The sequence below is a fragment of the Zootoca vivipara genome, chromosome 2, assembly GCF_965207765.1.
Source record: "Zootoca vivipara chromosome 2, rZooViv2.hap1.1, whole genome shotgun sequence".
In the NCBI taxonomy this organism is placed as follows: domain Eukaryota; kingdom Metazoa; phylum Chordata; class Lepidosauria; order Squamata; family Lacertidae; genus Zootoca; species Zootoca vivipara.
Genome location: NC_142584.1, coordinates 37275128 through 37299711, shown reverse-complemented (window position 1 = coordinate 37299711; position 24584 = coordinate 37275128). Strand labels below are relative to the sequence as shown.

Sequence of the window (24584 nt, the reverse complement as noted above, 5' to 3'; positions counted from 1 at the left end):
CAATATTATTCCCCACCATTTTTCTCAAGGTGATGTACCTGGTTCTCCCCCTCCTCATTTAATCCCCACAAGAGCCCTTTGAGGTAGGTTAGGCAGTTACTAGCCTAAGCTCACCCAGTGTGCTTCATGGCCAAGTGGGGATTTGAACCCTGGTCTCCTAGGTTGGACACTCTGACCAGTACACCACACTGGCTCTCTTATAATCCTGGGGTACCACATGGATACATTTAGGATGTAATCCTAAACTTGCTTGCTAGGGAGTAAGTCCTATTGAATACAATCGGGCTTTTGAGTAAGCCTTCATAGAATTGTAGAGTTGGAGGTGACCCCAAGGGTCCTCTAGTCCAACCCCCTGCAATGCAGGAATTTCAACTAAAGCATCCATGACAGATGGCCATCCGACCTCTGCTTAAACACCTCCAAGGAAGGAGAGTCCACCACCTCCCGAGGGAGACCGATAAATATTTATTTTCTTCTATTTAGATCCCGCCATCATGGGGCCCAAAGTAGTGTATGGGTGGTCACTTCAATTATTTCAGTGGCAACTGGTGACCGTTTGGGCTGGTAGGGTGAAAGGCAGAGAAACCAACAGCAAGTGGAGCCAATGCCAATGGCAGGCAGAGCTGGCTAATTCTATGTTATGCCCCTTCCCTGCTGAGTTTCCCAATGGGCAACAGCAAGACTAGAGGAGGAAACTGGCCAGCAGCAACAGCCCCTGCTATATGGTTATAAGTAAGAAGGCAAGCAAGTGGGGGCTGCTGGCTGAGCGCAGGCTGAGTTTGGTCGGGCAGTGCCCCATTTGCCATAATGGACTAGCCTCTCTGGGATTGCAATGTATATTTTCCCCTTCCCCTAAACATGCGTAGGACCAGGACATTAAAATGGACGGATTATTGGTTGCGCCTTTAAAGGAGGAAGGAGTTTCTCCCCAACCCTGGATATGAAATTACGCTCCTTCTCCAAGGTATTGGAACTTTGGGCAGGAATCAATAGCCCTGCTTTTGTAAAGGCTTAAAGCTTACTAACAGAATCAAAACACAATAAAATCAGAGTAGTCATAGGAAACAACTATTATGATTTTTTTTAATGTTAAACTGATGGGCCAGCTCAAACTCGTCGGTGGCTGCTGCTCCCACATTTTGGAACTCCCTCCCTAGAGAAGTGAGACTGGCTCCCTTCTTATTGTTCTTCTGCTGGCAGGTTCCAACCTTTGCTGAAGTGCTGAAGTGCTTTGAAGTGTTTTTGGTGTGATTGTCTGCACATTTTCAATAGATCTTATATAGATGTAGTTTTAATTCTAATGTTCAATTGATTTTTTAATGATTGGTTCCCTCCTCCCCCCGCGCACATGTTTTTAGCTGTTATTTTAACTGTAAACTGCTTTGTGTCGCTGTTAGCATAAAGACAGTGCATAAAACAACAACAACAACAACAACAACAACAACAACAACAACAACAACAACAACAACAGACACCCACAATACACGCTTGCGGGGGCGTCCTTCTGCACACTTTTAGTACTTTGTCGAGCTTCCCCGGTATACACCGTTGCAGAACATAGCAAGATACAACAGGCGCTTTTAACTTGCCGATGTTCTAACCTCTGCCCCGCCCCCGCTTTATACGCTCAGATCTCTATCATATCTGGAGGACGACACTGTTGACATAGGTGACACACGATCTTTTCTTTCCCCATTTAAAATGGGCAGTAGGGATGGCCAACGGGGCACGACAGTTGTTCACAGAGCCTGGTTGCTGCGGAACGAGACGCGCCCCCATGAGCGGGTGACAAGAGCTGCAGGTTCAAGAAATACCCTCCCTCCCTCTATCCTTTCTCTCTTCCCTTCCCACCTTGCCCCCCTGCCCCGCCCCGCCCGGAGAGGGAATAGAGTTACTAGGCAGCTATTGAGTCCTTAGCGACCGACGCCCGTCCCCGCTTCTCCCCCTCCTTTCCCTTCCACCCTCCTTTGGACCAATGGGAAGTGTTGGAAGGATGCGTGTCACAAAGGGCGAGGGCGGGATAGAAGCCTTGTGTGGGAGGGAAGAGCAGGAAGATGTTTCTCCTGGGCATTGGGGAGCAGCAGCCTGGGTATACTGGAGGCTCCCTCCCCTCCAGCCCGTCCTCCTCTCTTCCTCAGAGCTAACCTGCAGACAGGTGAGTAGCAGGTCTGGCAGCAGTAGGGCAAAGAAGAAAAAGAAGAAGTCTACTAAGAAGTCACCAGCTTCACAGAACACACAAACTGCCTGGGCAGGACACTTTGCCCCACTGCTCCCTGGCTGTTGCACACTGAGCAAAGAAGATGCTTGCCTCACTTTAGGTGCAGAGCCAGTTTTCCTCCAAGGAAGGATGACTTCCTTGGAGATAGGGGGATGCATCTGCCTGTGGGAAGTGAGGCAAAGGGATGGAGAAGCTGATCAGGAGAAGCAGTCAAAAGAAGGTATTCTTGAGCCACCAATTAATAATAATCCACTGCACAGACCACAGAAGAGCCACTTACATAAGGATGCTGTGAAAAAGGGGAGGGCAGAGGTGTGGAAAGCAATGGGAGGGAAAATAGGATATACTAGACATATGTAATATTAATTGGGAGCAGGGAGTGCTGGAAAACAGCTTTTCATTACCTTTATTGTCAAGCTTGTGTCATAAATGTAGAGGTGTGGGATTTAAGTAACAGAAGGAATATGATTTGCTTAGGTGGGAGGAGGACTTGCTGCCATGTGAACATCTTCGCCACTTTCTCCACGTTCTTCTGTTTCTTCTGCTGGATGTGACAATGAATAGATCTTCGTAGTTTGCCTGGGATAGAGTAGCAGAGTTCTTTAAAAAAATAAAAAAAAAATCACGCCTCAGCCAAAGCACAATATAAGTGCAAACATTAATCCATTGCACAGTGGGTAGGGTTGTGCTCTCATGCTTAGTAATAATAGTTGTAGTTGTAGCAATATAGTTATTGTTATTTAGATGTCTTAAGCCCATTCTGTTCCCAAATACTGTAACAAAATAATAATGTAAAAAAATAAAAGGTGAACTCTTTATCAGTGTAACAACACATCCTCATAGAATCATAGAGTTGGAAGAGACCACAAGGGCCATCCAGTCCAACCCCCTGCCAAGCTGGAAACACCATCAAAGCGTTCTTGACATATGCCTGTCAAGCCTCTGCATAAAGCCTCCTCAGTCCATGCCCAGTGGACAAACAATGCATATTGGAGAAAGAGAAGTAATAGTAATGGACTAGATAAAGGTTAAAGGGCAGCAGATGACACAGAGCAGGTACAACAGGAAAATTACAGTGGATGAAATGTATTGGGGGAGTATTTAAAGCAGGGCTGGGGAACCTATGACCAGCCCCTCAGTCTCCAGTTTTCATCATTTCTGACCATTGGTCATGCTGGCTGAGGCTGATGAGCAACAACTGGAGGGCCACAGGTTCCACATTCCCAGTTTAAAGGATGGAGTTAGCAGGTGGTATGGGAGGGCTGTTGTAGAGAGAAGGAACTGTGTGCTGCTGGAAAGCCCTCAAGTAAATGTGAGAAAAATGCAAAGAGGGCACGACGGCACATTAACTTATGTGAAGCAGTAAGGAGCCAGCACAGAATGGAATGTGATACGAGTTCTCATAAAGAACTCATCCAGTATGAGTATGTTAAAACCATTTGTCCTCTATGGGCTTGGAAGACAACCCAGAAAAAGATGACGAAGGAAATATTTAGGTTGAAAATGAAGATATTTTTAAATTACCATCACCTTGCCTGACAAACTTAGAGAGGCATTGCTATATCCACAATCCACTCTTGTAACCAAAGTGAAGGTTACCTCCGCTGAATGGATTATTCTGTGTTTGTTACTGGATTATGTATTATGTACACCTAAGTGTTTACATTAGATAGCAATGCATATTAGATTTCCACTAGCATACAATTAGGTAAGTGCAAAGGACAATAGATTCAAGTCAGCTTGCGGTCACCTGAGCCAATAATCTCTCTGTGTGGTTATATTCTCCAAGGTGAGCTTTTAAGATAACTTCAAAAATGTTATTACGTTTTTTCCAAAAGACACTGTCAAAGAGCTCTCCTTGGGTGATCTCTTTTGCTAAGTATATTTGTTGCAAACCAGTGACATCCATATCATTTCTATTCACAATATTCTCTCTCTCTCTCTCTCTCTCCACCTGGTCAAGATTACAGTTGGCTATGCTATGCTATGTTGACTTTCCTTTTCTATGTCATCACCATCAGTCAGGGCCAACATTGCAGAGCTTGATTTATATTTGTGGTGTACATATGATTTATATGTACATAAATAGTGGGTTTCCCCTGCTAGGTATATAGGCAGACTACTCAGAAAGAGTCCCTGTATTGGGATTTGCTTGCAAACGTCTAACTTCTTGGATTGTGAAAACAACCGCACATGCACTTTGACACAATGGGCCAGTGCAACTGGCTGTCAACTGGAAGGTTGGTGGTTTGAGCTCACCTAGGGATGGCTGTGGGCTGGATTCCTACATTGCAGGTGGTGGGATCAGATGACCCTCAGGGTCCCTTCCAACTCTTCTCTTGATTCTAGAACATGGATTGTGCAAAGTAGATGTTGTAGGAGAGAGAATCCATTTTGTACCAATTAGACCATAGGAATTAGCCCATAATACAGCTAACTATGTGTGGACATCCTTAAGAACAAGGTCCATCTCCTTCAGCATTCTGAATTGAGAAGCAGCTCCGGTTGCTGCACCTCAGCATTCCAGGGTGGGAAATAAATAAAATCCCACATGCCTGAAACCTCCCCATCTCCCCTTACATATACTGCAGTCAGGATGCTGTCAGCGGCTCCCAGCTGGTTGCCCAGGAAAGTAAAGACAAGGAAAAGTTTCTTACAGTCCTTTTTTATTTCAATCTTTACAGAGAGAGACTTTGGAACCCAGCCTCTTGGATAATGGCGTTGGCCTGAGTGAATTCCCACCCACCATCTCTCCCACTTCCTCATTTGTCATCCTCCTCATCTCCTCTATGGGTGCTGCTAAGTGCCCTCTGTCTTTGAGCTCTTTGCTCTCCTACTTTTAAGGCTTGCCGGGTTCTGGGAAATGGAGGGTCTGGAATGCTTTCTAATGACAGCATGTCAGTCAGGTGTTGCTCTGGCTCTCCCATGATTTTCCAACTTTCACCCTCAGCTGCCTTTGAGCTGTGACCTCCCTCAACCCCCTGTTGTAAATCTATACTGTGTTCCTCTTCCTCCTCCCTGGAAGACAGTCCCCACCATTCCACCTCTGCCCAGTCCCTGACAACTGCACTCTCTTATCCCACCCTGTTGCCCACAATTCTCTCATCTACAATACTTACCCTTTGTCATTGCTGCATCTATTGTCATTGCCATTGATGCAGTGAGATAACTATGTAAGAAAGTGACTTGTTCAAGGACACCTTGTGAGCTTCATAGCTGAACGGGGATTTGAACCTGGGTTTCCCACAAACAAGTCTAACAACATGCTACAGTGGGGTCTGTAAGATGGCAGGTGTAAAACCAACTAATGAGAGTAGTAGTGTGGGCTTGTTAATTCAGTGTCCAAAAGCAAAAGAGGTGCTCTCTTTCTCCAGATTAACCCATTATTTTTCTATGAATTTGCATTAAAATTGGGTTCATCATAGGACTGACCACTTTGTTGCCATGAGAGCTGCAATGGGACTGGACCAGAGGTGTGTTTGTCCCCTTTGGAGAAGTTGTTTGCATGAAATGTACCACTTTCTGTTATACCAAGCAAAATGCTGCTATAGTTGGGTGCATAGTGGTAAGAAAAGCAATATATGGGGGTCATGGTTGCTGAGACACTCATAGGCATGAACCCTCTCTAGACCACCTGCACAAGTGTTCATTAAATGTGTTTTGTTTTTCTAGCTCTTCTTTGATATAGGAAACTTGACTGGATAGACACTTTCAATCATGGAGCTTGTAGGCTCTACCTTGACGGCAACATATGCCCATCCAAGACCAACGCCCTCGAATTTTCTGCCGGCCATCAGCACCATGGCATCGAGCTATAAGAACAGATTCCCTCACTATGCCCTGACCCACAGCTTGAGCCTTCCTTGGAGACCTAGTGCCTATTACAAAGTCGCTGCTATCAGTCCAACTTTGGCCCCCTTCTCCAAGAGTTCTCAAGGGCTCACGCCAAGCAACATGCTCCCCTATGTTTCCAACAGAACAGCACTCTTCACTAGGTACAGTCCTGAAGACTGGTATAGAGCCAACCTGACAAATTTCAAGGAGTCAGAGGCATCACGGCACAATGCTGAGAGGCTGAGGGTGGACACTTCCCGGATGATTCAAGACAAGGACCAGCAAATAAGGAAAACCCAAACAGAATCAACAAGAAATCTGGGAGAACGAGTCAATGACATCATATTTTGGAAATCAGAGCTCAACCACGAGATCGATGGAATGATTGGGGAGACAAATGCTCTTTCAGATATGAAGAAACGACTTGACAGAGCCATATTAGAAACAGAAGGGCAACTCCAGGTAAACAGGCAGATGGGGATTATTATATTTATACCCCGTCCATCGGGGTAACAGTAATACCTGCTCCCTTTCAGCCTACTAGGGGCCATACAAACACAACCATGCAAAACTCTGCTTAGGGTTCACCTGAACCCATTTGATGTTATTAGGCAACAATCCAAATCATCAATATATGCTAGGCATCCCCAAACTTTGGCCCTCCAGATGTTTTGGACTACAATTCCCATCTTCCCCGACCACTGGTCCTGTTAGCTAGGGTTCATGGGAGTTGTAGGCCAAAACATCTGGAGGGCCGCAGTTTGGGGATGCCTGATATATGCTATCTCTTCTAGCAAATGAGCACACCAGAGCTGTGTTAGGCTTAAGAAGCCTGTCTTTTCAAACTCCTACTGCAGGCACCCCCAAACTTTGGCCCTCCAGATGTTTTGGACTACAATTCCCATCCTCCCTGACCGCTGGTCTTGTTAGCTAGGGATCATGGGAGTTGTAGGCCAAAACATCTGGAAGGCCGCAGTTTGGGGATGCCTGTCCTACTGCATCTATGGTTGGGCTTTGGGGCTGAAGTTCAAGCCCTGCATTTCATAGACATCTGAAGGCAGCCCTGTTTCTGGAAGCTTTTTAATGTTTAATGTATTTTTTGTGCTCCTTTATATTTTGTTGGAAGCTGTCCAGAGTGGCTGGGTCAACCTAGTCAGATGGGCAAGGTGTAATAAATAAGTTACTAGTTATAGGTAGGTAGCCGTGTTGGTCTGACGCAGTCAAAACAAAATACAAAAATCCTTCCAGTAGCACCTTAGAGACCAACTAAGTTTGTCATAGGTATGAGCTTTTGTGTGCATGCACACTTCTTCAGATACACTGAAACAGAAGTCACCAGACCCTGTTCTTGTTTTATTCCATAACATACTACTTTATACCACTTTACATGTTAAAAATGAAGAAAGATAACTTTCACCATTCCCCCCCCCCTGTAATGTCAAACAGGTAGCCCAGGAATGTCTGCTTCACCGAGAGAAGAGGATGGGCATTGACCTCGTTCATGATGATGTGGAAAAACAACTAATGACAGTGAGTTGCCCGTTCAGTACGTAACATGAAATTTGTAGTTTTTAACTTTGGGCTAGTGGTATGTTGTATAGTAAGTAGCTTTGAACATATATGCAGGTGTTTGTTTATAGCAGGGTTAGGAAGACTTTGTTCCATGAGATGTCATTGGACCTCCAGTTCCCATCAGCTCTGGCCACCATGGCTAGTGATCACATATGATGGGAGTTGTGGTCCAGCAGCATCTCCAGAGAACTACAGGTTCCCCACACCTGGTTTGCACCCTGACCTTTAACACAGGGGAGTTCTCAGAGTCTTAGATGTGGTCTGCACAGTGCCAGATTTAGGTTTGATGAGGCCCTAAGCTACTGAAGGTAATGGGGCCCTTTATATGTCCAGCTGTCCTTTGTCAACAACAAATTGTCACTGGTTTTTTTGTGTTGAATATATGCTGTATGGTAATTTATGGACCTAATGGGTATCTAAAGCCATTTTATTTGTTTTTATCCTACATTTTGGAAATGTACATCCAGTTTTTTTTTCTTTAATTTTTTTGGGGGTCCTAAACTATAGCTTGTTTAGCTTCTATGTAAATCCGGCACTGGGTCTGCACGGTGCTGTCCTTGTCATCTCTTTCTCCAGTTGTAAACCATACTGTGGCCGAGAGGAGGAGCATTTCAGTATACAGTGGTACCCCTACTTACAAATTTAATGTGTTCCAAACACACATTCATAAGTCGAAAAAATTTGTAAATCGAATCCCATAGGAATGTATTGGGAGAAAAAATTCGTAAGTAGAAGCAACCCTATCTAAAAATTCGTAAGTAGAAAAAATCCTATCTAAACCGCATCCAAGAGCTCCATTCGTAAGTAGAAACATTCGTAAGTAGAGTTATTCGTAAGTAGAGGTACCACTGTACTTCACATAAATGCTTGTCTTCAGAGTCAGGAGCAGGTACAGAATAAAAAAAATCCAGGAATATCTACATCAAGCTTTCAAACTGATACACATTGACCTCAGCCATTGAAACTTGAGGAGCGGCGTCATATGAGAAATAAGCATGGAAATAAGTGTCCATCCTATTACAAGGGATAAATGCACAGCGAGTATATTGCTATAGTGCTGCGTGTTGAAATATATTTCTAGTAGAGGGGCAACTAGTCTGGAAATGGACGACAGCAAAGTCCACCATCTGAATCAGTTCAGCAGCGGCCTGTCTGTGATTTATTTTTGTTCTTCCAGTAGTTCCTGGACAGTATTTAGGAACCTGGCTGGAGCCATATCAGGCAGGAAGTTTCCCAAGAACAATTTTGTATTTATCAGTGCTAACCTGGATGTGCCTCCCAGCCTTGCTTTCCATGGTACATCCTGCCTCTTAGTCTTCCTGTATTTGCCCTGCCTTCTCTCCAGTGTTTACTTCTTCATCCACTACAACTAGTGTTCCTTGCCACATGAACTGTCTGCTTATCTTGTGTTTTCTTCCTCATATGTGAAGAATGTGACATCTTTCCCCTGTGGTCTCTGATAAAGATTTGTCCTCAAATTACTGATTCCCCTCGAACACACATGCATACAGTGCTAGCCCTGCTGAAGAGCATTGAGCTCAGATTCTGGATCAGGAACTTTTCAATGTACTGTAGCTCAGTTCTGGCCCACCCCTGCTGACTATTGAGGTGCTTCAGGTCTTCTGCATGGTGCTTGCTTCATCACAACATTTCCCGGCAAGAAAGGTAATTGGGCAATGCAGAGTCCTTTCTCACAATGTTATTTTAAAATCCTGCGTCAACTCCCATGATCATCAATGGAAGATTTCACACTTACGTCAATAACAGCAGCACCAGCCCATTCCAATGTCCATTTCCAAGCCATCAATGTTCCTGCCACTCTGTCCAGAGCACAAATTGTGTTCCCTTAGAAAAAGCACCGGCCAAGCCCTACTGTCATTTCTTCCAAGGTGCTTATTAGCTCATGAAAGCAAGTAACCTACAGCACAGCTGGATGCCATAAGCTATCTGGAGGATGCTGTCATCCAAAGGAAATAAGGAGTTTCCAATAGGGAGCGCCACATGGAAAAATCCAGTCCTTGGGAGCTGCCTGTTTCTTCATTTGCCAGAGCCAAGGCATGCGGGTATCAGGAGAGCTTCAGGCATTAGATGTGTTTCTGGAAACCAAAGCTAAGCAAAATTGATTCTGGTTTGCTGAGAATCTGTCACAGACAAAAGAGGGTTCGACAAATTCATAGACAATAAGGCTACCAAAGGCTACTAACCATGATGATGGTTCTACTCCCAATGTTGCAAGCAGTATGCTTCTAACTACCAGGTGCCAACCTAGCAGTTCGAAAGCACGTCAAAGTGCAAGTAGATAAATGGGTACCGCTCCGCCGGGAAGGTAAACGGCGTTTCCGTGCGCTGCTCTGGTTCGCTAGAAGTGGCTTAGTCATGCTGGCCACATGACCCAGAAGCTGTACGCTGGCTTCCTCGGCCAGTAAAGCAAGATGAGCGCCGCAACCCCAGAATTGTCCACAACTGGACCTAACGATCAGGGGTCCCTTTACCTTACCAGGTGCTAGAAACCACAGAAAGGGAGAGTACTGCTGCACTCAGGTCTTGCTTGCAGGTTTCCTGGGAGCATCTGGTTAGCTGCTGTAAAAATAGGATGCTGGACTAGATGGGCCAATGGCCTGATCCTACATAAGGACTGTTCATATGTTCTTATGACCATTAGGTCCAGTCGTGACCGACTCTGGGGTTGCGCGCTCATCTCGCATTATTGGCCAAGGGAGCCGGCGTATAGCTTCCAGGTCATGTGGCCAGCATGACAAAGCCGCTGCTGGCAAACCAGAGCAGCACATGGAAACACCGTTTACCTTCCCGCTGTAGCGGTTCCTATTTATCTACTTGCATTTTAATGTGCTTCCGAACTGCTAGGTTGGCAGGAGCTGGGACCAAGCAACGGGAGCTCACTCCGTCACAGGGATTCGAACCGCCGACCTTCTGATCAGCAAGCCCTAGGCTCAGTGGTTTAACCACAGCGCCACCTGGGTCCCTCATATGTTCTTAAGTGGATAGTAAAGGAAGAAGCATGTGTGCAAGGTTCTCTACCCTGTACTAACCACCACTGCTCAGGAAGGATCTATAGGCTACTTTCCTCATTCACCTTTTGTAACAAACCCTGGATTGGTTAAAGTTTGGATTTCTTTGCACAGTCAAGAAATTGGCTATGCCCAATGAATTAAAAATGAGAAGCAGAATCACTTTCATCACTCCTGTTTGGGGACGAAGCCTTCTGTATGAACAGATAGCAAATGGCCCATCTGTCTTGCCACATTAGCATTAAAATTACTAGCCTTAATTTATATGTTGAATTTCTGCCAAGCTTCTCAAAGCAACTTACAACATGTATGCTCAGAGATATAATACCGGTATATAATGAAATGCAATTGTTATACAATGTAAAGGGTGAAAAGAAATTAAAGATGGCAAGAGTTAAGATTATAAAGCTCTAGTCAGTTATTATAAGGGACACGGGTGGCGCTGTGGTCTAAACCACGGAGCCTTGGGCTTGCTGATCAGAAGGTCGGCGGTTCGAATCCCCGCAATGGAGTGAGTTCCTGCTGCACTGTCCCAGCTGCTGCCAACGTAGCAATTCGGAAGCATGCCCAAAAGTGCAAGTAGATTAATAGGTACCTCTGGCGGGAAGGTAAATGGCATTTCCGTGCGCTGCTCTGGTGTCAGTGTTCCGTGGCACCAGAAGCGGCTTAGTCATGCTGGCTACATGATCCAGAAAAACTGTCTGCAGAGTGGACAAATGCTGGCTCCCTCGGTCTGTAAAGCGAGATGAGCACCGCAGCCCCAGAGTCATTCGCGACTGGACTTAACTTCCAGGGGTCCCTTTACCGTTACCTAGTCAGTTATTGCAAATATCAAGAGGGGAACGGCTGTCCAGTCTGAAAGAATACTTCTGATGACTCAAGTTATTCTGAGCATGCAATGGTCTTAAGAAGGCCTCGTATTACCAGTCTGCAAATTGAGGCTCTTGCAGAAGGGAATTCCAAAACATGAATCCCTGCAGTGCCCACCTACCAATCTGACCCAACAAATAGAAGGGAATTTTCATTGGTCCTTTCCAAACAATATTAAAAGAGAGGACACTTACTGTTTTACTGGAACAGGGATAGCCAATGTGATGCCCTGCAGATGTTGCTGGACTCCAGCTCCCAGTTGCTCAGCTAGTATGCCCAATGGCCAGTGATGATACAGTTTTGTATTCCAGCAACAACTGGAGGGCGCAACATTGACTACTCCCATACTAATAGAATGGCAAACTACTCACCATCTTGAATTGCATTTTTCTTCCAATGCTTGAGGAGGCCATAAAGGAGTGGTTTTTAAAACTATAATTCACATTATCCTTCATTAATCAAGGGAAATGTTGACAGGATTTTTTCCTATTGTAACTTGATCAGGAGGTTGACGTCATCCTATCATGCCAAGAGAGACTGAGAAGCTACCTGGGCAAGACAGCGGCCCAACTTGCGTAAGGAAATTTTTAATCTCCACCTTCCTCAAAAGATCTTTAAAAACAAATTTTGATGCAAGCACCTCATCTGTTTTCCCTGTAGTGCAACTTGAGGGGGAGAAATGTCTCCGATATGCTTCTTGGCCTTTTCATTCAACAAGACCAGAAAGAAACCAAATGTCTAGGAGAGTTACAAAATTGCCTTCTAAACATACATACTAAAAGGCAGATGTGCAAGATTAAAGAGGACCCTGGAAGTTGGCCTTTTACCTAAGGGGATAATGGAAATTCCCTGTGGGAGAACAGCTTGCCAAATCCAGTGTGCATACCACCTTATAGGAACAGGGAACTAAAAGAACATCAAACTATGGTTTACAAAGCTGGCTTGGTTCCATTAACCATAGTGAATATTAACCACAGTTTTAGGGTTCAGACATAACACTTAACTGTTTAATGGAAGTAGAAGCTTTTCATCTCTTCCATGTAGCTGTGCCAGAGGGGAAGGGGGGGATGCACAAACCCAGGGCTCACAGGCTTGTAATCATCACACTAAGCTTAGTTTTGCATGATGTCTGAATCCAGCCAGTCAGAAGGGATAGATATAGCAGAGAGAAAGGCAAGGGACATCAGGACAATAAATAATCTCCAACAGCCCAAAGAGCTATCCTGATAGCAGTGCACAGATTTGATCCAGATGTCTCCCCACATATACTGAACTTGTTATGTTTTACAAGAGACATCTGCCTCTCGTTGCTAAAGTGAACTGCTTTTCAACATTCCCAATTATGGTTACTGTTGAAAAAAGTGAAGCGCAAAAATACTGATTTTTTAAAAATATTCATATCCTGCTCCTAGGTGGGAGTCCCAGTTGTCTCCCATCCAGATTATTGAAGCTTGTTTTAGTTCAATATAAAGCAGCTGATGTTCTCCTTCATCAGGCCCACATTTTAAAAAATGGTATAGATACCATAAAATTAGACAACAAGTTTTAACTATCTATTTAGCCTACAAAGTACAACATTTTCTAATTCAAAAATTCACGTCATCTGGAGTGTTGGATTAGTGGTTTTCATGGCAAACACATATTATGCAGACACCCCACACACTTATGCTGAAAAGCTGATTAGGCCAGGGTTGCTAGATGTGTGTACACAGTGGGTACATGTGTGTATGCACATCACATGTGTGCTTGTCCTTGTTGCAGCATTTGCAATTTCCTCTGTGCCAAATATCCACCCACATGCAACTTTGGTATGAAACTGGCACTTCGGAGGAATTGAAATGTTTGGCTGTATGATGATGTAAAACAGGGGGAGAGGGAAGCCTCGGGTCTGTGAGGGTGAATGCAGACCTCCAAGCCTCTCTATCTTGCCTTCTGGAGTCCCCCCACCTAGTCCCCCCACCCCTCCTCAGCCACCCACCCCTACTGACCGACTTTTGCACCCACCTGGAGCACTTCTTCCTGGCTTGTATGTATCCTTGATCTCTGATAATGCTTCTTGCTTCCCTGGATGGAGGACAGATAAGGCCGAGTATAAAGATAGCAGCCTACTGCACAAAGGTAACATTTACATTCATTGCTCTGTCAACCTTCGGCCACACCCACCCACGGGCATGTGGCCCCCAGAAGGGAAAGTGGTCCTCAGTCTCAAGAAAGTTCCACACCCTTGCCATAAAGCCACTTCAAAGCGAGCAATATGCTTCTTTGGCTCAGCCCTAGTAATAAAGTATGGAATCGTCTTAAGTTCTTCTGCCTGGATGGTCAGTCTCTGACCATTCAGATACTGCATGGGATGTTAACTTCTTTGCAGAAGATTTATTGTCTATAGCAAAAACCATATCTATGTTCCAAGTGCAAAATGTGCCATCTCTACAGAAGATGAATGCATGGTGTGAGGCCAGGATGATAACCTCTGGCTTGTGCCCTAGTACACATGATGATGATGATATATGCAGTCAGATCTGCCAATACAATACTGGAGTTATTTATCATAGGAATGCCATAAATATGAAGTAAGGATTTAAAACTGAACATCTTACCATTGTCAAGAAGGGGAAATAGAAGGTTGAGAAGGTGGTCTCGGGGGGGGGGGGGTATTTATGTTGTAACTACTCAGGTTCTTTTCCCTCGAGGCGTAATCCTTGAGCATCTTTTGACCCATTTTATTGCAGAGCCAATAGGGCAGCCCAGCATGAACTGGAGAAAGACCTGAGTGACAAGCAAGCAGCTCAACGAATTGATGACAAGTGCCACCATCTCAGGAACACATCTGATGGCATTTCCTTTTATCGAGGCGTCGAGCGAGTTGACGCCACGTAAGTATCACCTGGAGCCAGAGGCGGAGCTAGCTGCTCCGGAACCTGGAGCGGCGCACATGCTGTGTGCCTGGGGGTGGGGCAAGTCACCCATGGGGTGGGGCGAGCGTCCCACGGGGGTGGCTTGGCGAGCACGGCGGGGGCGCCCGCAGCAAGCATCCCAGGGGGGGCAGCATGGCAATGTCACCCCCCCTCAAGGTTGATACCCAGGGTGGGGTGGGCCGCACTCCTGCACCCCCTTCCACTGCCATTGCCTGGAGATTGGTGTACAAGCACCAGATCTAGCTGCAGAAGGCATACCTGCCAAGTCTCCCGTTTTTTGCGAGAAACCCCCATTTTTAAAGTTGTTTCCCGCTGTTGTCCCGAATGGCAAAATGTCCCATAATTCCCCCAGATTTTCAAAAATTGGGCAGAGCGGCACCGGAAGTCACTTCTACGCATGTCCAGACATGCGTAGAAGCGACTTCTGGTGCCGCGCCACTGCTGATCCCGGATTTTTCAGTCTGGGAGTTGACGGGTATGGCAGAAGGTACGCCAGCAGAAACAAATATTGTGCTACAGCTGACATTGGGTGATGTCAGGTTTCCTCTGCTGCCTCATCCATGAAGATCATCACCTGATACAGATGATAGCACATGTGTGTTTGAGCCCCAAACTGGTCTGGGAGCATAGAACTGTCGAGTTGGAAGGGACCCTGAGGATCATCTGGTTTAACCCAGGAAGAGGTCAAAGAGAACAACAATTACCAGACCTTTAGAAGGCATCTCAAGGCAGCCCTGTTTAGGGAAGCTTTTAATGTTTGATGGATTTCTGTATTTTAATGTTTGATGGATCTCTGTATTTTAGAATTTCTGTTTTGTTGGAAGCCGCCCAGAGTGGCTGGGGGAACCCGGCCAGATGGGCGGGGTATAAATAATAAATTATTATTATTATTATTATTATTATTATTATTATTATTATTATTATTATTATATGCAGCTGTCCCTTACAGGGATTGAACCTGCAACCTTGGTGTTATCAGCACCATGCTCTAACCAACTGAGCTGCCCTAAGCAATCATCTGTTATTCACTCTTATTTCCAAAGATCAGGCTGTAAGTGCTGTTGCGTATGGCACAATCCATGCAGAAGACGGGAGGTATCAGTAGGTTTGGGATAGCCCCAGGTTTGCAGAAGGGTGGGGTGGAAGCTAAGGTGGGAGGTGAAGAAAACCTCAAGCAGCCCAATAAAAACTGAGCCTTCTCAGTAGCCACAGAATGCTGGCTGGCTGTTGTGGGTGTGGAGGCAAAAAGTGGGTGGGAGGGGAAATGGAATGGAGACACAAATGCAATGTTAGTGTTTCTGGCTTCTGTTTTTTCTTAATTTGAACCCCTTTCCCTCCCTATTTCCCACCCTGAATTCCACAAGTAATCTAGAAAGATGCTCCAGAATTAGCATCCAGAAAAATCGACTTAAAAGCAATTACACTTGTTTTTTTTAAAAAAACGAAAGTCCAAATAGTACTCGTGGAAATGTTAAAACAGGCAATATATTGCAAATGTAGCTGGTATTCCTTCTGTATCCTCCAGGCTTTATTATTTCAGGAAGCCCCATGCAAACGATGTGTACAAACTCTTTTGTTTGTCTCTTTTTGTGCTTTCCCAGGATTTCTGTGCCAGAATCCTGGGCCAAGTTTACTGATGATAACATTATGCGCTCCCAGAGCGAGCGGGCTGCCTCCAGCAAACTCAGGGATGATATTGAAACGCTGCTTGTGACGACTGCCAATGAGATGTGGAACGCATTTAACAGAGCTAATGTCGCCTTTACCAACCGCATCTCTGAAACGGCTGATGCCAAAAACAAGATCCAGGCCCATCTGGCTAAGGTGGGATTAATTTCTAAGCTTTCGGTTTGGGGTTAACTGCCTTCTGTTGCCTCCTTGAAGGAGTTGCCTGGAGCCCAGACAATGTTGTGCCCCCCAGATGTTGCTGGACTACAGCTCAAGCCATCCAAAACTGTTGGCTATGTTGGCTAGAGTTGGTGGGGAGTCCAAATCCGACACCAAGACTGCATGTGATTGGCTATTGTTGCTCTTCCTTGTGCCTCCTATCAGCTTGTGGCACACACCACAGCCTTCTCCAACCTCCTGCAGATCTGCTACAAATCCTTGATTCTATGTGCCCAGCAGTGAAAGCACAAAAAATTGCTTAGCAATTGCATGATGCCTTCACAAGGCACCCCACACACCTGTGCAATGGTATGCACACGGTAGCTAGGGCTGCAGATGCGTAGCCCTGAACAATAAGCTAAAATTGTACCGAACAATTTTGGGTGGGGAGTAAGAAGACTAAATCCAACCTTTCCACCACTACCCCTCCAAAACATCAACATGATTCCTGCTTACTTTATAAGGCATGTTTCAAATGGATTTATGTTTTGTGTCCTATTTACCGCTAATGGATTAAGGCAGCATTTGAGTGTGGTGTTGTGAGTGTAGAATTGGGAAGATCTGGGTTAAAATCCCAACTCAGCCATGAAGCTCAATGGGTGGTGTTTAGTCATTCACTAGTTGTCAGACTCACAGGGTTGTTCTGGGAATAAAATTGTTGTCTGGAGGGGGGTGGGATGTATGGTGCTGGGTTAAATGTACACTTACCTGGGAGCAAGTCCCATTAAACTCAATGGGGCTTAGACATGCAGAGGATTGCATTTTTATTACTTGAATTTCACTATAAAAAACAACGTTTTCTGGAACAGAAAGGAGTATTATCCAGTCTGTTGAGGAGTTCTGTAATCTTCTGGCTCTCTGTATTGGCAGGGGCAACCAAATGGTACATTCTTATACTGTAGTTAAATTGTGGATCTTGCTCCCACAATAAATAGGGACGACGACCACCAACTTAGATGGCTTTGAAAGGGACTCGGACAATTTGAGGGATGATAAGGCTATCAATGGTTGATAGTCATTGTGTCTATGGTTTATCTCCACTGTTGGACGCAGTATCCCAGTTGCTGATTGACAACAGCAGGAGAGGACTCTTATGCTTGTGTCTTGCTTGTGGGCTTCCAACATGCATGTTTTTGGCTACTGTGAGAACAGGATGCTGGACTAGATGGGCCATTGGCCTGATCCAGATGGACTCTGACAGCTGCATGCTGAAAATATATTTAAAGGGAGACAGCAACACTTGGTGAAGGTCCTCCCTTTTTCCCTTGAGTGGGCAAAGTGAGATAATGAATTGATGTGACTTTTCTACAGTAATTAGATTGTTTAATCTCAGAAACATAGAGCTGGAAAGAGTCCATAGAGAGTTCAGCTAAACTCATGCCTTGAAGAGGAACTCCTGCCCCACAACATGGGGGTTGTGGGAGAGTAGAAGGAGGGGAAAATTTGTTTTTAAACCTCCAGTGTTGAAGAATCCATAGTCTCTCCAGGCAACTTTTTCCATAGTAAATCTGTTATTGCAATTAAAAATTTATTCTTGGATGTTCAACATAAATCTTCTCTTTCATCCTTTCCTGAGAAGCGCAATATTTGTTTTTTCTTGTTCCCCAGTCTTCTTTCTGGTCAGCTAAACATGCCATATTCTTTCACTCTGTCCTCAAAAGAACTCATCTCCAAGCTATAGTCATAGCCAGGATTTTTGTTTGGGGGGTGCAGAACCTCAGATTTGTATTGAGGACAACAGATTGGGGCAGACTGTTCTATGTTGTATCTTTCTTGAGATGAGTATCATTATTCTTGGGGATCCACTGCTTTTAGAGAGTTATTCAAGGGGCTTTCAGATGGAAGACCATTGAGTCAATGAGTCACTACACTAAATCTGGGGAACTCTATTGAGTCAACACACCAGCTTCTGGATGGATTCTGGTTTTATTACAGAAGTGCAATAATAATAATAATAATAATAATAATAATAATAATAATAATAATAATAATAAATGCAGTGTGGGGAAATCTCTACTAATGTACATTCTGTATTTAAGACAGGAAGACATTTGTTGTTGGGTTTTCAACCCCCTTATTCCTCCAACCTGCAGACTCTACAAGAAATCTTTGAGACAGAGATGACTATAGAAGCACTTCGTAAGGCCATCAAGGACAAAGGGTGTTCCTTGATGGTTGCCCAAACACGTCTGGATGAGCGCTTACGTAGACCCAACATAGAACTCTGCCGGGACTCTGCCCAATTACGGTAAGCAAAGGCAGCCATCTTGCTTCATTGTGGGGAAGGCGGGAATGTGGTGCTGTTTGATGAGTCTCATAAATTGCTACAGCCTTCCATGCCCTTTGAAAATAGGAACATAGGAATCGGCCACATACTGCAGTACAGGCAAATTGTTCATCTTACCCAGTATCGTATCTTCTGACAGACAGTGGTGCTCCAAGAGATCTTTCCCATCACTTCATCCTTTTATCTGCAAGCCCCAGGGACTAAACTTGTGGTATCCTGCATGCAGAGCATGTGCTCTGCCAGTGGGCTGCAGTCCCTCTCTTGAGTAACCAGCCCTATCACCTCTCCTTTGATGTCTACAGTCTTTTACGCCTAGAGGCATAAAGGGCCCAGCCACACATGTGGATGAAGCGCATTCATAAATCATCTGCAGATGAATTAGCTCCCTGGGCTTATGGAAACAGTGCAATGACCTTCCACAAGGCCTTTGTACCTTCTCAGGAAACTTGTTGGAATGGTTTCCTTCTTCCTCTGCTGGAAACAGAGCACTGAAACAAATTCTCCATCTGCTCCGGTGTGGTCTTGGGCCGTTATGACTGTTCCCTGCCGTGCAATGTTCAAGGTGTTGTCAGTGCTCACCAATATCAACAGGAACTTCAATCACACATCTCTTCACACAAGATGGGTCCTATTGCTAAGAATTAAAATTCTAGATTGTTTTGTGTTTGTTTTCTAGAAACTATGAATCCTCTTGGACAGATGATGGAGGAGTATATTTACTCACATCATCTGTGAGAGCCAGCATATTTTCCTGCAGAAGTCCAGTTTGGTCCAGGGCCAAACAGGATGTAATGCATGTAATTTCATGCAGTGTTGCACCAATAACCCTTGCTTTAAGCAGTAAATTCTGCTTCTGGGGAGATACATGACTGGAACTGGATCAATGGTAGAGACTGAGAGCGGTGCTTAGGCTTTTCCACACCCGTGATTTTGTAGCTTTTCTTTTTGTTATATGCACTTGTATGTCACCTAAATTATCCCTTATATCTTCACTTGCCATTAATTCAGCCAGCAAATACAACTAGTCCTCTGAACTTAATTGTCTATTTCAGGCATAGGCAAACTCAGCCCTTCAGATGTTTTGGGACTACAACTCCCATCATCCCTAGCTAACAGGACCAGTGGTCAGGGATGATGGGAGTTGTAGTCCCAAAACTTATGGAGGGCCGAGTTTGCCTATGCCTGGTCTATTTCACCACATGCTTTTGTGTGTGTGTGTGTGTGCACAGGCCAGGAAGATATTAATCAGACCCAAACTCTGGAATTGATGTAAATAATAATAGTAATAGTAATAATTTCTTATTTATATCCCGCCCATCTGGCTGGGTTTCCCCAGCCACTCTGGGTGGCTTCCAAACGAATATTAAAAACAGTACAGCATCAAACATTAAAAACTTCCCTAAACAGGGCCGCCTTCAGTTGTCTTCTAAAAGTAAAATAGTTGCTTATTGCCTTGACATCTGCTGGGAGGGCGTTCCACAGGGCGGGTACCACTACAGAGAAGGCCCTCTGTCTGGTTCCCTGTAACCTCACTTCTCGCAATGAGGGAACCACCAGAAGGCCCTCGGTGCTGGATCTCAGTGTCTGGGTATACAGTTTACCTTCAGGTATAAAGTATACAGTTATACATGTAGGGAGACACGTAGGGTTAGATCCTGTCTAAGGCTGCAATTCCACCTTCTTCCCTCTATTTTGATGGCTAAGTGGTTAAGATGCTGTGCAGTTACCCCTCTGCACAGCTCCAAATGGAACAACACTGCTGGAGCTGATGCAGCAAAAGGGGGGGGGGAATCCCCTACCTTAACACCTCTGCACTTCCCTAACCCTTCCTAGAGTTGCTCTTCTAGTTGCAAAGACTGGGAGCAGCCACCAAGACCACATAACACCGGTCTCGAAAGACCTACAGAGGCTCCCAGTACGTTTCCGAGCACAATTCAAAGTGTTGGTGCTGACCTTTAAAGCCCTAAACGGCCAGTATACCTGAAGAAGCGTCTCCACCCCATCATTCTGCCCGGACACTGAGGTCCAGTGTTGAGGGCCTTCTGGTGGTTCTCTCACTATGAGAAGCCAAGTTACAGGGAACCAGGCAGAGGGCCTTCTCGGTAGTGGCACCCGCCCTGTGGAACTCCCTCCCACCAGATGTCAAAGAGAAAAAACAACTACCAGACTTTTAGATGACATCTGAAGGCAGCCCTGTTTAGGGAAGCTTTTAATGTTTAATAAATTATAGCATTTTAATGTTCTGTTCTGTTGGAAACCACCCAGAGTGGCTGGGGAAACTCAGTCAGATGGGCGGGGTATAAATAATAAGTTGTTGTTGTTGTTGTTGTTGTTGTTGTTGTTGTTGTTGTTGTTGTTGTTATTTTAACTTCCTTAGTTGATTCAAGTGAGGCCTGTGGGCATCTAACTTATTGTGGATCTAACCCAGAGCCAGAAGATGCAAGCGCATATTCAGGTTATCCTGGCTTTCTGACTGGTTAGGTATTGTGAATGAATTCTAGATCAGCTGGTTCTATCTTATATAGCAGTAACAAAGAACGACTGTTTCTTCTTGCACATTTCCTCTGACCTCCTTGGACCGGCCACAGCTGGAGACAGGAAACAGGGCTAAATGGATTGTTCGTCTAAACCAACATTGGTATTCTAAGTTTCACTAACTGGAAACAAATGGGCCTCACCTTAGAGTGCCCCCTTGGCACACCAAGTGCTTTTATTTACCTTTCATTTATTCACCACTCTTTAATTTGTGAATTCTGCTGGGTTTTGCCTACTTACATTAGTTGTCAGAAGAATGTGAACCCCATAAAAAAACACACTGACAAACCAGAATGCCAAAATGAGAACAGGAAACCACAGTTTTCCATTCTTTCTTTTTTTTCTTTCCCCGCTAAGTGGTACAGCCTGTCGCATGGACTTATTCCATAATTCACTCTAAAGTTTTGTCTTGCTCATTTCATGGGGGAAAGGACTATTTACTACTTTGCTAAAAAGTACTGTGCTCGCTCCCTAATGGAAAGAGAGCCTGCTGAGCACTATCCTGAGCAAGGAAATCACAACTATTTTATTGTGTATTGAATGCCACCAAGAAGCAGGCGGAAGATTCACTAGCCAACCCAGGCATCCCCAAACTTTGGCCCGCCAGATGTTTTGGGCTACAATTCCCATCTTCCCTGACCACTGGTCCTGTTAGCTAGGGATCATGGGAGTTGTAGGCCAAAACATCTGGAGGGCCGCAGTTTGGGGATGCCTGAGCCAACCCCTCCAGGTGTTGTTGAATTACAGCTATCATCCCTGACCACTGGCCATGCTGATTGGGGATTTGGAGTCCAACATCTGGAGGGTACCAGTGTGGCTAGAAACATGGAAGGAGGACTCCCTAGAAAAATGGAAAGTGGAGAACTTGCTAACATTCTGTCTCATGTTCCATGCAGCCTTGTGAACGAAGTGTATGAAATTGACGACACCATCCAGGACCTTCAGCAGAGGCTAAGAGATGCAGAAGATACGCTCCAGGCACTGGTTCACACCAAAGCCAATCTAGAACATGACCTAGCTGTCAAAGCAAATACACTCTTCATTGACCAGGAGAAATGCATGGGGATGAGGAAGACCTTCCCCAACACACTGAGGCTGGTGGGATATTCATAACCTTCAAGACATTGTGTGAGTTTTTTGGGGGGGAAATTACTAAAGAGGTATGTCTAGGGGAGGTTTGCTCTGTTGCACTTTTATGAAATTTTGAGTTGTTTATTTTTGAAGTTATGACTATATTTTCATTTATTAAAGCATGCTCTGCACATGAATCTAGCTACATCTTCTATTTGATGTGTCTTCCCTGTTTTCTATACTGATGTTCTCTCCTTTATGGGATCTGCATGCACACAACGTTTATTGTGGGCGGCCTATGTCATGCAGCCCAATCCAATGCATGCTTTTACTTTGAAGTAAGTCCCAATGAGTTCAATGAAGCTTACTCCCGAGTAAGTGAGCATAGGATTGTGCCTTATGCCCTGATCAAATACAAAGAAAAGCGTGTGCATAAGGGCAACTGTGTGCCTCTTTCCTTGAGTTGAGAGCTTGATCCTGAAACTAGTCTGCTAGTATTCAGGACTGCCAATTGTCTGTTCATGGAGTGGACTGAGGAAGGGAGACTGAATCCAGCCTTATGTCCCCTGCTTTTCTCCACCCAAGCAAATGATGGATCCTGAACACTGATTATCTGATTATTTTGCATGTGTGTGATGCTGCCCAAGCTCCTGGACCAGACAGTTAGAGCCAGATCTTATTCTTGTCATCTCAGCCTAAAATTTTAGGCATCTCAAATTGCAACATTCCTTTGTTTTATTTGAATGCGGTGGATGGCACAAAGCTGTATGACAATATTTAGCAGTTAGTGTCATTAGGTGCTGATACTCATTTTGTATTTTTAGGTACATGGAAAGATAAGCATGAATGATGTGGCACCAAATAAAGAAACTTCCCAATATATACCATCCTAAGCTATCAGACTTTTATGTCTATGTTTATCTTCATCATTTTCCTCATTCTAAAGAAATTTCTGCATGTCTGGTATAGTACTGTTATAACACTGTCTGTGTGCCACCACCACACAGCAGAAGCATGTGCTTCAGTGACTGATGATACCCAGCAGCTCATCAGCACGGGCACCAAGGTAAATTTAGCCAAACATCAACTTGGTTCCTCATGGAAACATTTTGCACTTACTATGGTTGGCATAAACAATGAGGCATCTCGGAAGGGAGCTGAAGATATAACAGACTGACCCGTCCTATTTTAAACACAGTAAGCCCTTTCCATATGAGCTTGCAAGCCCAGCTCGTTTGGAGAGTGCAGCCAGAGTTATTTTGGTGGATTTGGATAGATACATTTTAAACTTCAAGGTTTCCGCTTATAAATCCACCCTCTGTAATTAGAAATCACCAACAAATCCATTGATTCCCAAATGGGCCTTTAATGAGTACAGTATAGCATTCTGAAAGGGACCCAGGTGGCGCTGTGGGTTAAACCACTGAGCCTAGGGCTTGCTGATCAGAAGGTCGGCGGTTCGAGTCCCTGTGACGGGGTGAGCTCCCGTTGCTCAGTCCCAGCTCCTGCCAACCTAGCAGTTCGAAAGCACGTCAAAATGCAAGTAGATAAATACCGTAGGAACCGCTACAGCAGGAAGGTAAACGGCGTTTCCGTGTGCTGTTCTGGTTTGCCAGAAGTGGCTTTGTCATGCTGGCCACATGACCTGGAAACTATACGCTGGCTCCCTCGGCCAATAATGTGAGATGAGCGCGCAACCCCAGAGTCGGTCATGACTGGACCGAATGGTCAGGGGTACCTTTACCTTTACCTATAGCATTCTGAAGACTGCTGTCATTGCAAAGTAGCTAGGTTCTGTTGGGTTATCAGTAAGTCAGTTCTTCCTTGCTGAGAAAATTCAAACAGCTCACATGTTGTTACACCTGCATATACTGGGCTCTTTTCTGTGGGCACCACTTGCCACAATATGTCCAACAACATGTCTACCTAGTGCTATTCTAGAAAAAGGGGTGCCAACTTACTATGAATGCCTCCCATGTTCTCTTATAATGACCATGGTGCTCAACTGAGAGGTGCTGGAACTGAGTTCCAATGAGTTCTGACTGGAATAAAAAGTCCTGTATCTGTCTTATCTATCTATACAGTAAGTGACTTGGGGCCAAGGATGGAGTAGTTGGGTTCCCATTGCCCACTGCATTGAGTAAACACATTTCCCTGTACGTACACATTTCTGCTTTTCCACTTCTTGGCTGAAATCTCAGGTGGTTTTTCTTTTCAATGGGATTACCAAGCTCAAACCCTAGAACAGCCGCAAATGTTTATTTAGTTGTCTAGTCTGAGGGCGCCTCTGTTGTTTATTGCTTCTTGTTGTCCCTCTGGCGCCATGCCAAAGCTCTGCCCTTGGCCAGATCTTGTCCCACAATTTT

At 44.9% G+C, this 24584-nt stretch overlaps 1 protein-coding gene across 2 annotated transcripts; it reads left to right on the top strand.

Annotated features, from left to right (window-relative positions):
• The first annotated feature begins 1997 nt into the window (after positions 1-1997).
• TEKT3 (tektin 3) lies at positions 1998-23105 on the top strand. 2 transcript variants are annotated; one of them, XM_035107964.3, is made up of 8 exons: positions 1998-2155; positions 5891-6514; positions 7499-7582; positions 12028-12098; positions 14253-14396; positions 16040-16262; positions 18419-18573; positions 22044-23105. In XM_035107964.3, the coding sequence occupies exons 2-8, from the start codon at positions 5936-5938 to the stop codon at positions 22258-22260; spliced, it is 1473 nt and encodes a 490-aa protein (XP_034963855.1). In that variant the 5' UTR covers positions 1998-2155; positions 5891-5935; the 3' UTR covers positions 22261-23105. The 2 variants fall into 2 exon arrangements, with proteins under 2 accessions (XP_034963855.1, XP_034963857.1); XM_035107966.3 differs by having other exon boundaries at positions 2008-2438.
• The last annotated feature ends 1479 nt before the right edge of the window (positions 23106-24584 follow it).